The sequence below is a fragment of the Zalophus californianus genome, chromosome 6 (genome assembly GCF_009762305.2).
Source record: "Zalophus californianus isolate mZalCal1 chromosome 6, mZalCal1.pri.v2, whole genome shotgun sequence".
Taxonomy (NCBI): Eukaryota; Metazoa; Chordata; class Mammalia; order Carnivora; family Otariidae; genus Zalophus; species Zalophus californianus.
The window spans coordinates 73,433,136-73,448,209 of record NC_045600.1 but is presented as its reverse complement, the minus strand read 5'-3'; the positions used below and the strand labels follow the sequence as shown (position 1 = coordinate 73,448,209).

The following is a 15,074-nucleotide window of genomic DNA, read 5'->3' as shown; positions in this document are numbered from 1 at the left end:
ATGAGATTTAAAATGATATGATGCCATTTTGTGCCAATCACATTATTAACATTGTTAAATACATATAACCCATTGTTGATGAATATGCAAGGAAATAGACACATTCTAGTGCCTCTGGTAAGGCTGTAGATGGGTACAACCAGAATGGAAAGCAAGTTAACATGTTTTATCTACAGATTAAGAATTGCCTGTCTTGGGGCACCTGGGTGGCTCAGTCGTTAAGCATCTGCCTTCGGCTCAGTTCATGACCTCAGGGTCCTGAGATCGAGCCCTTCATCGGGCTCTCTGCTCGGTGGGGAGCCTGTTTCTCCCTCTCCCGCTCCCCCTGCTTGTGTTCCCTCTCCCACTGTGTCTCTCTCTGTCAAATAAATAAAATATTAAAAAAGAGAGAGAGAGAATTGCCTATCTTTGGCTGAGCAATTCTGCTTCAAGGAGTTTTTCTCAGGAATACTCTTGGACATGCGTCCAAGGAGTCACCTATTGAAATGTTCACTACAGCATCAATTAAAAAGTTTAAAAGTGCAAACAGTCTAAATATCTAATGGTAAGGTAATTGATTTCTAAAGTGTAATAAACCTAGAGAATGAAATATACTACATTACCCTGGCACAAAAATGATAAAGAGTAAAAGATGCCCATGGTATTATTCTAACTAAAACAAAAAAAACAAAAAACAAAAAAAACCAATGCATCCAATTGAAAAATAGGTAAAAGACTTGGAGAGACATTTCTCCAAAGAGGATTTACAAGTGGCCAATAAGTACATGAAAATGATGTTGAGCATCATTCGTCTTTAGGGAAATGCAATTCAGAACCACAGTAGGATGCCACTTTACCACTTCCCACCTAATGGCTAGCTATAAAAACAACAGTAAATGGAAAGAAGCTAGTGTTGGCAAGGATGTGGAGAAACTGGAACTCTTACGTACTGCCGGTATGAATGGAAAATGCCCCTGTGGAAAATAGCTTGGTGGTTTCTCAATACGTTAAACATATAAAATACCATAGGATCCAGCAATTCCACTCATAGGTATACAGAAAACAGATGTTCAAACGAAAAATTGCACATGAATGTTCTTAGCAGTACTATTTACAGTAGCCAAAAGGGGGAAACAACTCAAGTGTCCATCAACTGATAAATGGAAAAACAAAATGTGGTATATATCTGTATAATGGAATATTTCCTATTCCACTAGGCTACAACATGGAAGACCCCAGAAAATTTTATGCTAAGTGAAAGAAGCCATTACAAAAGGCCACATACTGTATGATTCCATTTATCCAAAATATGCAGTAATAGGCAAATCCATAGAAACAGAAAGTATATTAATGGTTGCCAGGAGCTGGGGGAAGGAGAGAATGGGAGTGGCCACGTAATGGCTATGGGGTTTCCTTTTGTAATGGTGAAAATGTTCTGGAACTAGAGAGTGGGGATGGTTGCACAACATTGTAAAAGTACTAAATGCCACTGAATTGAACTCTTTAAAATAGTTAAAGTGGTAAATTGTATATTATGTGAATTTTACCACAATAAAAACAAGTACATTACAAAATAGAAGGTATAGTTGGTTTTGTTTTTCTAGAACATGCATAGAAAAAAAGTGTAGAAGGATAAATATCAAGTTACTCTGGTTGTCCTTTGATGGTCATTTAGAACTAATGTTCTAATTTTTCTACAGTAATCTTGGATTACTTGAGTCCTTTTTTAAAACATACTGTAGGGAGACGCCTGGATGGCTCAGTCGGTTAAGCCTCTGCCTTCGGCTCCGGCCCTGATCCCAGTGTCCTGGGATCGAGTTCCACGTTCTCCCCCTTCCTGCCCTGTTCTCCTTGCTTGTGCGTGAGCACTCTCTCTCTGTGACAAATGAATGAATAAATAAAAATCTTTTTAAAAATGCTCTAAAAAAATATGTAATGAAATAGAGGAGTGAGTGTTCATCATATATTTATATGCTATCAAAACAGTATATTTAAATGGTCCCAATTATTGTAAAAATACACCTACTGCAAAAAAAAAAACCCTATTGGAAGAGCATATGCCAACATATTAATTGTTATATTTCAGTGGAGTGATTATAGGTGAATTTTATTTACTTTTTTAAAAATACATTTTCAGCACTGGGTGTTATACGCAACTAATGAATTGTTGAACACTATATCAAAAACTAATGGTGTACTATATGTTGGGTAATTGAACATAATAAAATAAATAAATACATACATACATACATTTTCAGAATTCCTCCAGTGAATATATATTACCTTCATAATCTGCGTTTTAAATATGCTCTTCAAAGTTTTCCTTATATTGAGCCAACAACTCTCCTTGCTTGTTAAATGAAAACTTTAGTTGGGGAAAAAATGCAAGATAAAGTTTTAAAGGGAAATAACACCAAAGAACCTGGAAACTATTAAAAGGAAAAAGCAAGAGAATATTCAGAGATGAGCATGTGCTTAGAAAGAAAAAAAAACTCTCTTGCAGAGCTAACAGACTCATAAACATTATTATTGTAAGGGAGAAGTACCTTTCTTCTAAAAGGGAAAGGCAAGCAAAGAAAATGACGCAACCGAATCATACTAAGCGTAGACTAGAAATTGCTTTTGCAACAGTATGTGACAAACAGCACCTGGGGATTTAAAAAGAAGTCAGAGAAGGAGTTAGAAAACTGTAGTCCAAAACGGTGATCTCTGACTATAGCTGGCCACTGGGTTGCAGGGCAGATGGGCTGCAAATGTGGTTTGTATCCGTGAGAAAGCATTCGGAAGGGGCCTGAGAACATAGCAGTTATAAGCAATCATGTAGCATTTATACTAGGACTACTCCTGCTAATGATACCTTCATTTCTAATAATAGTATTTACATGTACCTCTGTCCTGCTTACTGTGTGCTTGAGGCTGTCCTAAGCACTCTCGGTGTTTTAACTCACTGAACTCTCACAACATCCCTAAGAAGCAGGCGCTGTTATCCCTGTTTTACAGAGAAGGAAGCACAGGAAGGTCACGTAGTGTCACAATTCAATGTCACACAGCTAATAAGTGAAAGAGCCAATTCATATCCTGTCATCCTTACTCTAGAGTTCACACACTTAACCGTGATGTTTTACCAGCCCCGTGGCCAAAACATCCCCTCCAGCAGTGGTTCGCTAAGGGTAGGCCTTTCGGGAAGTCCAGGAGGTCAAAATTATTTCTATAATAACGCTAAAATTTTTTTTCTCACTCTCTTAAGAGTATTCTCACTCTCTTAAGAGTTTTCCAGAGGCTACAGGAAGTGTGATGACGTCAACTTTATTTTTTTAAGGTATTTATTTATTTATTTATGAGAGAGAAATTGAGAGTAAAGCTGGGGGACTGTGAGGGAAGAAGCAGAGGCAGAGGGAGCAGACTCCTCACTGAGCAGGGAGCCCAATGTGGGGCTTGATCCCAAGACCCTGAGATGGTGACCTGAGCCGAAGGCAGACGCTTAACCAACTGAGCCCCCCAGGCGCCCCAATGATGTCAACTTTAATGGCTAATAAAAAATGTGTTTGTACAGTCTTGTGTTTTCTAGGGTTTTCTATGTCAGGCTGTTTGGGATCCTCAAATCAAGATGTTTGAGAACCATCGCCTGACCTAAAGTAAAGGGAACATAGTTTCTGAAGGAATAATCAAGGCTGCTTGCCATAATTTATTCATTTGTTCATTCATTCATTCATTCATTCATTCATTCATTCATTCATTCATTGTTGAGCACTACATTGCAGGTATTGTACCAGGTGCGGGGACTATGGCAGTGAACAAGTGTAGCAAAGTCCCTTGACTCATGGAGTTTAGAGCAATGGTCCTAAAACATGAGGGTGCACGGGAATCCTTCGATAAATTAATTAAAAGTGCAAATTCTGGGGCTTTACCCCAAGAGATACCGATTCAGTTTTTAGACAATAGGACTCAGGAATTTTCTTTTTCTTTTTTTTTTTTAAGCTGAAAAGTTGATTCTGAAGCAAAAGACCCACTAACCACACATTGAAAAACACTGGTTTAGTGGTTGTTTAGCTTGAAAAGAAAACTTGCAGAAATAAAAGTGATCACCATATATAAAGACCTGTGTGACTCCAGAAAGTACAAAAGATACCAGTAGGTCAAAGCTAACCTGGAGGCAGGTTTCCATCTAATATTAGGTAGCAAGGGTCAATCAGGTGAGGCGGAATTCCCAGTCGACTGCAAGTTTGAGTTGGCTAGAGTGCCATACTACTGACATTGTCATAAGGATTCTCATATTTGGCATGACTTTTTTTTTTTTTTTTGAGAGAGAGGAAGAGAAAGAGCATGCGCGAGGCGGGGAGGGAAGGGCAGAAGGAGAGGGAGAATCCCAAGCAGGCTCCCCACTGACAGTGGAGCCCAACATGAGGTTCGATCCCACAACCCAGAGATCATGACCTGAGCCGAAATCAAGAGTGGTCTTATAACTGAGCCACCCAGGCGCCCCCGGCATGACATTTTTCTATATGACCTCTCAGCATGAGAGAATTGTTCAACAACCAAAAGGGAGGGTTGATAAAAGGCATAACTGATTTAGTGTACTATTTCAGCCACTTATTTTCTCCAACAAACTACGTCAACCCAGATGATAATACAAATTCCAAAGTGACCACTTAGGCTAGGACAGACTACAAGGGTTGGCCAAGGTTCAAGGACTTGGAGGATGAAAGAATGAGGACTTTGAGAATGAGGACAAAGTTGAAGCAGCTTCCCAGCCCTTCCCTTGTTTCTCATGGGGCTGCACCCAAAGTTCAATGACCTCAGCCGTAAGGGCCAAGAACAGTAGACCTTTCTTCCATTTTGAACCTTGGGAGAGAATGTCTGTTACCCCAACTAATACCTGAGTTCTAGGTTCATGTATTCATCCTGTGCCGTGAAAGTATAACCCAGTCATGAAATGCACAGGCATCATTTCATATAACTTAGCTCCTTGCAAGTGTCGTTTCTGGCTGTGCAATCAGGTCTCCCAGAGATTGCGGCACAGCAAACCTAGCCGTGGCCTATATACCATACGTGATGTACATGCGTGCGAATTAACCCTTGGAAGCAACACTATTACTATCCCCATCGCACAGATAAACTGTAATTAATTTCAGGACTCACTTCATATTGGCTTGAGAAAATAGAAGAATCTAGTTGGAAACTACTTCCTTTTCCTCACCAAAGCTACCAAGTTCCTGGGCCTGTACTTGTCTGCCTTCTCTCCTTATAACGGATGAACTAGTCTCACTACCATCAAAAGCCAATCCCCTCACCCGTGTACTGGACTCCAGTCCCTTTTCCTTCCTTACATGCTTTGGTCCTCTATTATACCATCTCTCGTCTGCATCATCAATTTCTTTCTCTATATAATTATTCCCACCAGCTTACAAATATGTTATAGTATCTCCCATCTTTATTTATTTTTTTAAAGATTTTATTTATTTGACAGAGAGAGACACAGTGAGAGAGGGAACACAAGCAGGGGGAGTAGGAGAGGGAGAAGCAGGCTTCCCGCTGAGCAGGGAGCCCGATGCGGGGCTCGATCCCAGGACCCTGGGACCATGACCTGAGCCGAAGGCAGATGCTCAACAATTGAGCCACCCTGGCGCCCCTAGTATCTCCCCTCTTTAAAACACACACACACACACACACACACACACACACACACAACGGGGGGGAAAAAACACTTTGTTTCTGTCAGCACACTGCCTCTTTTCTTTGTTCTCCTATGTCAGTGTGAATTAGTTTTAGTCACACATAACAGAAAATTGTAATTAGGGGCACCTGGGTGGCTCAGTCGGTTAAGCGTCTGCCTTCAGCTGAGGTCATGATCTCAGGGTCCTGGAATCAAGCCCCGCATCAGGTTCCCTGCTCGGTGGGGAAACTGCTTCTCCCTCTGCCCCTTCCCCTGCTCATGCTCCGTCTCCCTTTCTCTCTCAAATAAATAAATAAGATCTAAAAAAAAAAGAAATAGAAAACCCAAATTAGAGTCATATATATAAGATAGGGTTTGTTTTCTTTTATGTGAAGGAAGCTCAGAGGTAGATATTATGGTTCCATGTTGTCACTAGGGACCCAGGCGCCCTTTGGCTTCCTACTCTGTCATCTTTAGTACAAAGCTTCCATTCTCAAGTTCACCTCATGACCCAGTATGGCTGCAATAGTTTCAGCCATTTTATCTAGGTTCCAGGCAAGAAGAGAGAACATTGGACAGAGGGAAAAAGGAAGCAAAGCCCAGGCTTTTCTCCACACCGTGCTGTATGAAAATGCCTTTGCCAAGTTCATGGATTACTTTTGTCTGTTCATATCTCACAATAAATTTTCTGTTCTCAGCTTACTGAACTCTTAGCGGCATGTTGACATACCAATCTCTCCCTCCTTTTGGAACAGTGCTTTTATCTGGCATCAAAGACTCCGCATTCTCCTGGTTTTTTTGTATTTCACCGGCTGCTTCTTTCTCATTTCCTTTGCTAGATCCACCTTTTTCCCAATATCTAAGTATCAGTTGCCTCAGGCTTCATTTCGTGGACATCTTCTTCATATATATATATGTATATATATATATACTATTTTCCTAATGGTCTCATCCAGTCCTATGACTTTATTTTTTTTCAAGATTTTTTTTATTTATTGGAGAGAGAGAACACGAGTTGGGGGAGGAACAGAGGGAGAGAGAATCTCAAGCAGACTCCCAGCTGAATGCAGAGCTCAATGCGGGGCTCGATCCCATGACCCTGAGATCATGCCATGAGCTGAAACCAAGAGTCGGATGCTTAACTGACTGAGCCACCCAGGCGCACAGTCCTATGACTTTAAATACTCTCTCTATTTGCTGCTGATTCCATAAGTTTGTAGCTCCAGCCATGTCTCTGTGTGGAAGCCCAAACTCATATATCATCTCCACTTGGATGTCTAACAGGAATCTGGAGTGGAGCATGACCAGAGCAGAACTTCTATTTCCACCCTTAAGAAAAACCTTCTCCTTCAGTCTTTCCCATTTCAATTAATGGCACTACCAGTCACACAGTCGTGCAGGCCAAAAACCTAGGAGTCATCCTTGACTACTTTACTTTCTTCCTCTTCCTTCTCCAATCCTTTAGAAAGTTCTGTCTCTTTTATATCCAAAATATATCCCCAATCCAATAACCTCTTATTCCTCCAACATTCTTGCCCATACATCTCTCATCAGGTTTATTATGATAACCTCCTGACACTTTCCTTTCTTCCAGACTTGTTTCCACTAATGGTCGAGGTTAATAGTTACAAAGAGCAGAAACTAACTGGATGGTTTAAACAGAAAAAGAGGGGTGCCTGGGTGGCACAGTTGGTTAAGCGTCCAACTCTTGATCTCAGCTCAGGTCTTGATCTCAGGGTCATGAGTTCAAGCCCCATGTTGGGCTCCATGTTGAGTGTGGAGCCTACTTTAAAAATAAACAAACAAATAAATAAATAGAAACAGAAAAAGAAACAATTTAAGGGAATAGAATTGTGGCAGGGAATTTGGAGGCAAACTGGTGTGCAGCTCTGGTAGAGTGGGTAACAGAATAACCAATAAAATCATGGAGTATCATGCAGTTGTTAAATACAATTCCCATGGATACCATCCCCAAGGGTCTAGGATGCTGCCACTCGTTTTGCGGTGAAAGGGCAAGAATAACTGTCTGTCCCAAAACAACTCTGCAGAAAGGCAAGAGCAGAGCTTTTTTTTTTTTTTAATATTTTATTTATTTAAGAGAGAGAGCAAGAGACAGCATGAGTGGGGAGGAGAGGGAGAAGCAGGCTCCCCGCCGAGCAGGAAGCCTGATGCAGGGCTCAATCCCTGGACCCCGGAATCCCAACCTTGAACCAAAGGCAACCACTTAACCAACTGAGCCACCCAGGCATCGCACAAGCAAATATTTTCAAATTTATTATTGAAGCATAGCTGACATACAGTGTTATATTAGTTTCATGTGTACAATAAAATGATTTGACAAGTCTATACATTACTTAGTACTCACCACAGTAAGTGTAGTCACCATACAACGTTGTTACCATATTATTGACTCTGTTCCCTATGCTGTACTTCTCCTCTCTGTGACTTTATTTTGTAACTGGAAGTTTGTACTGGAGAGCAGAACTTCAGGAAGCTTTTCTCCGCCTACTCTCACTGCTACCCTCTTCCCAGAGCAGAGCCTGCTGACTCTGTTACTCTCCATTCCCAACCCCCATCTTCTCCCATCTCTTCCCACACATTCCAGTTGAAGACAGACTGGTTTCCCCAGGAGTTTCTCACCGAGGGAGTGGTTACGGTGGTTCATTCCTGGATTCTCTGCTTTCCTCTTACTTTATATTTTCCCCAGGATTGATTTTCGAGGAAGGAGCCAGCAACCTGAGCTAATTTGCCATCTGAATGGTTTCTGGTGTGTTCTGGTTCATCACAAGTTCCTGCAGTTACTGGGGGAGGTTACTGCATTGTTATTGAGAGGAGGCATTGGCCTGGAGATATTTTTAACCCCCAAACTGCACCACTTATAGAAGGCTGATTTACTGTCATTGGTGCAATAATTAGCACCTTGGGAAGGGATCTGGAATACATTGTCGATTAAGATTCGTCTTAATTAACTCAACAAATACTTGCGTGGTTACAAGCCAAGCATGGTGTTATGTGCTGGAAATAAAAATGAAAAGAAATTGTTCCTGCCTTCTAGTGGAGAAGGAGAGAAATGATTCTATTATAATTATAATATTGTAAATCAAAATAATCACATCCCTTAATAAAGATACGCACAAGGTTATCGGGAACATAGGATCCTCGGCAAAAGGAGACTTCACAGAAAGGTGACATTTGAGCAAAGAACTTGAAGAATGTGTAGGATTTTTTCCAAGAAAGCAAATGGAAGGAAAATGTTACAGACAGTGTACAAGTATGAGGCCAAGGGAAAAAAGCTTAAGGAAGCATGGTATACTCTGGGATGTACAAACAGATCAGTATTTCCAAAGCGTAAACTGAGAATGGAAACAGGCACTCTAATTCAGTGCGGATCAATGTATAAACTGGTTCTTCAGCTTGTTAGGAAGGCCATTTGGCAATAACTATCAAAGCTTAAAATGTATGTACTTTTTGTCAGGAATTGCAGCATACCTTCCAGCATTGTTTATAATAGCAAAAGATTTGCAACAATCTAAGTATCTATGAAAGAGGGGGCTGGTAAAATAAATGGTGGGATATCCAAACAATGCAAGAATATACAGTCATAAAAGAGAACACGAGATCTGTAACTACTAACATGGACTAGTTTTTAAAACATACATATTGTTAAATGTAAAAATCTGGGTGCTGAGCACTGTGTATACAAGTGTATACATTTTTGAGTGTGTGTTGGAGGTGTGATTTCCCATAGATGCATACAATATTTCTAGATGGGTTTGCAAGGAACAGGTAAGAGGAGCTGCTCCCCTGAAAATAGGAACTGGGGATGTGGAGTAGGAGGTAGTGACAGACAGATTCTAAAATGCTTCCAGTCATCGCTGCTTCCTGATATTCACGCCCATGTGTAGTCCATTGCCTTTGGAGTATGAATGGGGCCTGAGACATGTTTCTAGAAAATAGAATACAACAAAAGTAATGGATATCATTTTTGTGATCATGTTAAATGCAATTGTAACTTCCATCTTGCTACAGACTCTACTGACCCTCCCTCTTGTTGGATTTCATGAAGTAAACTGCCCTACAGAGAGGCCCACATGCCAAGGAACTGAGCATGGCCTCTGGCTGGCAGCCCATGAGCACAAGGAACTGACTCCTGACAACAAGGATGTTAGCTTGGAAATGTATCCTTCCCCAGCTGAGCCTCAGATGAGACCCAGTCCTGGCTGACACCTTGACTGTGGCCTTCTGAGACCCTGAAGCTAAGGACCCAGATGAGCCATGCCCAGATTCCTGATGCACAGAAAAGTCTTTCTTTACTATTTCTATTCAGCATCAGGCTGAAGTTCCAAATCAGTGCAGTCAAGCAATAAAAAAATTATTTTAAGCATAAGGATTGGAAAGGGAAAAGATAATATTCCCTACATGAAAACCCTTCCCAGTCTATAGATAAAATTTGGCATTGATAGAGAAAGTGTAGCAGTGTGTTTGGACAAAAAAGTAAATATATAAAAGGCAATTTTACTTCTGTACACATGCAATAAATATCCAGATAATGTTATTTTTAAAAATACTATATATTACATAGAGTACATAAGGGGGTTCAGCATTGGGATTACCACTGTGTAGATCACAGCAACTGTGCGGTCTTGGGTCAACGAGTAGCTGAACCTGGGTTGCAGGTATATAAAAAGTACTGTGCCATAGAAGAGGCAGACAGCAGTGAGGTGGGAAGCACAGGTGGAAAAGGCCTTGAACCTGCACTGGACTGAGTTCATTCTCAGGAAGGAAATGAGGATTAAGAGGTAGGAGACCAAGATGGTAAGGGTGCTCAACCAACTGAGCCACCCAGGTGCCCCAGAAGGAAATAATTTTTGAACAAAATACAAATGACCAAGTTGACTTAATAAGCAGGGGAAAAAAACTAAAATGAAACCAATAATCATATAAGAAATAAGAAAGTTAATTAATGATCTACCTTTTAAGAAAGCATCAGTCTCAGATGGTTTTATAGCTAAGTATACAGAATTTTTATTTATTTTACTTTTTTTTTAAGTAGGCTCCATGCCCAGCGTGAAGCCCAATGTGGGGCATGAACCCATGACCCTGAGATGGAGACCTGAGCTGAAACCAAGAGTCAGACACTTAACTGAGCCATCCAGGCACCACAAAGTATACAGCATTTTTAAAGAACAGATATTCCTATCTTACTTAAATTATTCCACACTACATCAAAGAAGAAAGAACTTTGATACATTTTACAAGCATAGTTTACTCTTAATACTAAAACATAATAAAGATAATACAAAAGGAAAACAGACCAACTTTATCTTTGAATATAGATGCCAAGAGTCTAAATAAAATCTTTGCAAATCAAATCCAACCATCTATTAAAAGAAAATCATTTCACGACCAGGTAGAATTCCAGGAAACAAAAATGGTTTAACATTAGGAAATATGTGTCTCCAATTCAGCACAGGAACAAAATAAAGGAGGAAGATCACACAATTATATCAAGAGTTACTGAAAGGCTTTTGCTAAAAGTTAGCAGCCATTTCCAATAATAGGAGCTCATGTTTATTAAGTGCTTGCTCTGTTCCAGGCACTGTTCTAAGTGCTTTGCTGGCATCAACTTAATTCTCCTAGCAACAACTGTATTGCTACAATTATTAGTTTTCCTATTTTACAAAAGAGAAAACTGAAACTCAGAGAGGTGAAACAATGTCACGCATATTGGAAATGTTGAAGCTAGGATGTGAGCCAAGGCAGAGTGGCTCCTGAACCCAAACCGAGCTATACTGCGCTGCTTCTAACAAAATCTCTGGTTAGCACTAAAAAGAAATCACTATACTTAAATATGATCAACATTAATAATATTATGAAAGACTAACAATAAACTTTACAAATAAAAGGCCAAATTTCAGGAACAAGTTCAGTGTCCAAATCTCTGTGAGGATGTGTCAATATACAGCACCATCTTCCCTCCTAATTCTGAACACATTAGAGAAAGGATAAAATATAATAAGATGGGAAACTATTAAAGGCTGGATCAGAGTCCATGGATTGCATCTGCGGGAAATCGGTCTTTATGAAGCTAAACTGCAGAGTTAGGCAGACTTTGCTGACCCAGTCAGCACCAGATGGATGCACTGAGCTGAGGCAGGTCTCCCTGGTGAGGGGACTAGCCAAGCCCTCCTGGTTTATTTTCTTCACATTTATCAGTGGGTACAGAGATCCCAGGAACATCATGTTTGATTGAACTCCCTCTAAGTGATTCTTCTTATTTAAAATTAAAGGTTTAATTTAGGGGCGCCTGGGTGACTCAGTCAGTTAAGCATCCAACTCTTGGTCTTGGCTCAGGTCATGATCTCAGGGTCATGATATCGGGCTTCAGTCAGGCTCTGCGCTAAGCACAGAGTCTGCTTGTCCTTCTCCCTCTGCTTCTCCACCACCCCCCTCTCTCAAATACATAAATAAATAAATAGATTTAACTTAATTCAATCACAACTTACAAGTTATCAAGAATCAAACGCTGGCAGAGAGAGCTAGGCAAAACAGTCCTCTCTCTCACTTTGTGAGAGCTTAGGTTCTGCTATAAAGGAAAAGGTGAAGAAGCATACAAATGCCGACCATGCGCTGAACAATTTACCTGCAATATTTCACTGAACACTTAATTAATTAATTTATTTATTTTTAAAGGATTTTATTTATTTATTTGAGAGAGAGAGAATGAGAGATAGAGAGCACGAGAGGGAAGAGGGTCAGAGGGAGAAGCAGACTCCCTGCCGAGCAGGGAGCCCGACGCGGGACTCGATCCCGGGACTCCAGGATCATGACCTGAGCCGAAGGCAGTTGCTTAACCAACTGAGCCACCCAGGCGCCCGGAACACTTAATTTAAAACTCACACCAGTTAAAAGGGGAAAGGTCTGTGATTCGGAAAAGTTAAGTAAGTTGCCCAAGTTTATCCAGTTTGAAAGTGACCAAGTGGCTATTTGGCCAGGCAGTGGGGGGAAAGGTCAACAAAGACAATAAAACATCATGTGAACTTTTGACATTGTTACAGTATCATTAGACAATATAATAATTGTCAAATAATCAGACAATCAGGAGTCAGTTTTTACAAAGAGGAGACTATACAGAAGGGGAGGAGTTCCCCAAGCAGTCAAAGTCTTCAACTTAGTTAATGAGAGACTTTATTATGAAGAATATAAACGTCAGTTTCTAAAAATAAAGTATTCACAAACGTGGAAATATGAGCGAAGCATCTGAAAAAAGGCATAGCTAAATCTTGCCAATGGGTCAAATTCGGCCACAAGCAGACACTCCCTTCTCAGTTCTGGTTAGTCTCTATGATACCACCAATTCTTTCTGTGGCAGGTGGATGCAGAAGCACCAGCGACCAGAGCATATGCCATTTATTCACAGGGAGGAGCATGGACATGTGCTTGGGTTGGCACCACATAAGGTAGTTTCCTTGGATTTCTATCTTTCTTTCTTTCTTTCTTTCTTTCTTTCTTTCTTTCTTTCTTTCTTTCTTTCTTTCTTTCTTTCTTTCTTTCTTTCTTTCTTTCTTTCTTTTTCTTTCTTTCTTTCTTTCTTTTTCTTTCTTTCTTTCTTTTTCTTTCTTTCTTTCTTTCTTTTTCTTTTTCTTTCTTATTTCTTTCTTTCTTTTGATTTTATTTATTTATTTGAGAGAGAGAGGGCACTTATTTGAGGTGGGGGGAGAGAGGGGCTGGCCGAGGGAGAGGGAGAAGCAGACTCCCTGCTGAGCAGGGAGCCCAACACAGGGACTCATTCCTAGGACTCTGGGATCATGATCTGAGCCGAAAGCAGACACTTAACCGACTGAGCCACCCAGGCGCCCCTCCTTTGGCTTTCTAAAGATATGTGGTAATGGGTTGAGAGGATCATTCCATTATTTTCCTGCCCCAAACCTTTCTTAAATCATCCTTCGCATCCTTGTTTCTCAAGGAGTACATAAGGGGGTTCAGCATTGGGATTACCACTGTGTAGATCACAGCAACTGTGCGGTCTTGGGTCAATGAGTAGCTGGACCTGGGGCACAGGTATATAAAAAGTGTTGTGCCATAGAAGAGGCAGACAGCAGTGAGGTGGGAAGCACAGGTGGAAAAGGCCTTGAACCTGCACTGGACTGAGTTCATTCTCAGGAAGGAAATGAGGATTAAGAGGTAGGAGACCAAGATGGTAAGGGTGCAGCTCAAAAGGTTGAAACCAGCAAAAATGAAGAGCAGGATCTCACACATCGAGGTGTCCACACAAGAGAGAGACAAGATAGGTGGTCCATCACAGAAAAAGTGAGTGACCACATGAGCAACACAGAATTTCGGACTAAAGATACAGCTTGTGTGGATAAGGGAATTGAGAAATCCTGCACCATAGGAGCCCACAATCAAAGAGACACAGATCTCAGGAGACACAGTGAGTGGGAAGAGCAGGGGGTTACAAATGGTGGCAGAGCAGTCAAAGGCCATGGCGGCAATGAGATACATTCACTGGTGGTGAAACCCGCATAGAAGAATAACTGGGCCATGCAGCCAAAATAGGAGATCACTTTCTTCTTGGCCAAGAAGTTCACCAGGGTCTGCGGGACAACGGTGGAGGAGTAGCAGAAGTCCAAGGAGAGGCTCTTCAGGAGGGAGTACATGGGTGTGTGCAGAGTGGCACTCATGTGGATCAGAAGGAACATGATTAGGTTCCCCAGCACAGTGATGGTGTACATGCCCAGGAACATGGTGAAGAGCAGCTTCTGGAGCTGGGGGTCACTGGTGAGGCCGAAGAGCTCAAACTCAATCTCTTGGCTCAGATTTGCCCCTTCCATATTTCTCCAGTGCCCTGGTGTGCAGAACGAGGGTACCACCCAAAATGAGGGGGAACACCCAGAGGCTCTCACTGGATTTGGTTCTGCTTTAGCCAAGGGTAGCCGTCTGAAGATTGGTCTCACTGCGGAGGTCCTCTGTAGGTAGAACTCTTTCATAGAGAAGGTCTTCTCTACTTGGTTGTTTGGTTAGTTTGTAAGCATTACTAGAGTAGTAGTGGAACACAGAAAAGAAATGTATACAATTTGGTCTCTACGCAACCTTAAGAAGTTCTAAATAATGAAACAGTTAAGAAATATTTGTTGATAGCCTTCTATATGCTGAGCTCTGTGTTCTTCCTGTCAGAAATTCAAGTGTCTGTCTTTAGGAAGCTTACATTCTAGGGATAGTATATTTTATGTTAAAGCACACAGACCCTGGCATCAGACTGCCAGGGTTCCAAGCTGGGACCTCACCACTAACTAGCTGTGTAAACTTGGGAATTTATTTAACCTCTCTGAGTTTCAGTTTTCTCATCTGTACAATAGGGATAATAGCACTAATCTCAAAAGATTGTTATAATAATTCAATGAGTTAATCCACATAAAGCACTTGAACAAAGCCTGGCGTG

At 41.1% G+C, this 15,074-nt stretch overlaps 1 protein-coding gene across 1 annotated transcript; it reads right to left on the bottom strand.

The window, feature by feature from the left end:
• Positions 1–13,534: 13,534 nt before the first annotated feature.
• Positions 13,535–14,622, bottom strand: LOC113908658 (olfactory receptor 5AU1). Its single transcript, XM_027568979.2, is given in 2 exon segments — positions 13,535–14,133; positions 14,136–14,622. Coding segments are annotated over 2 exon segments (1,086 nt in total).
• Positions 14,623–15,074: the final 452 nt, after the last annotated feature.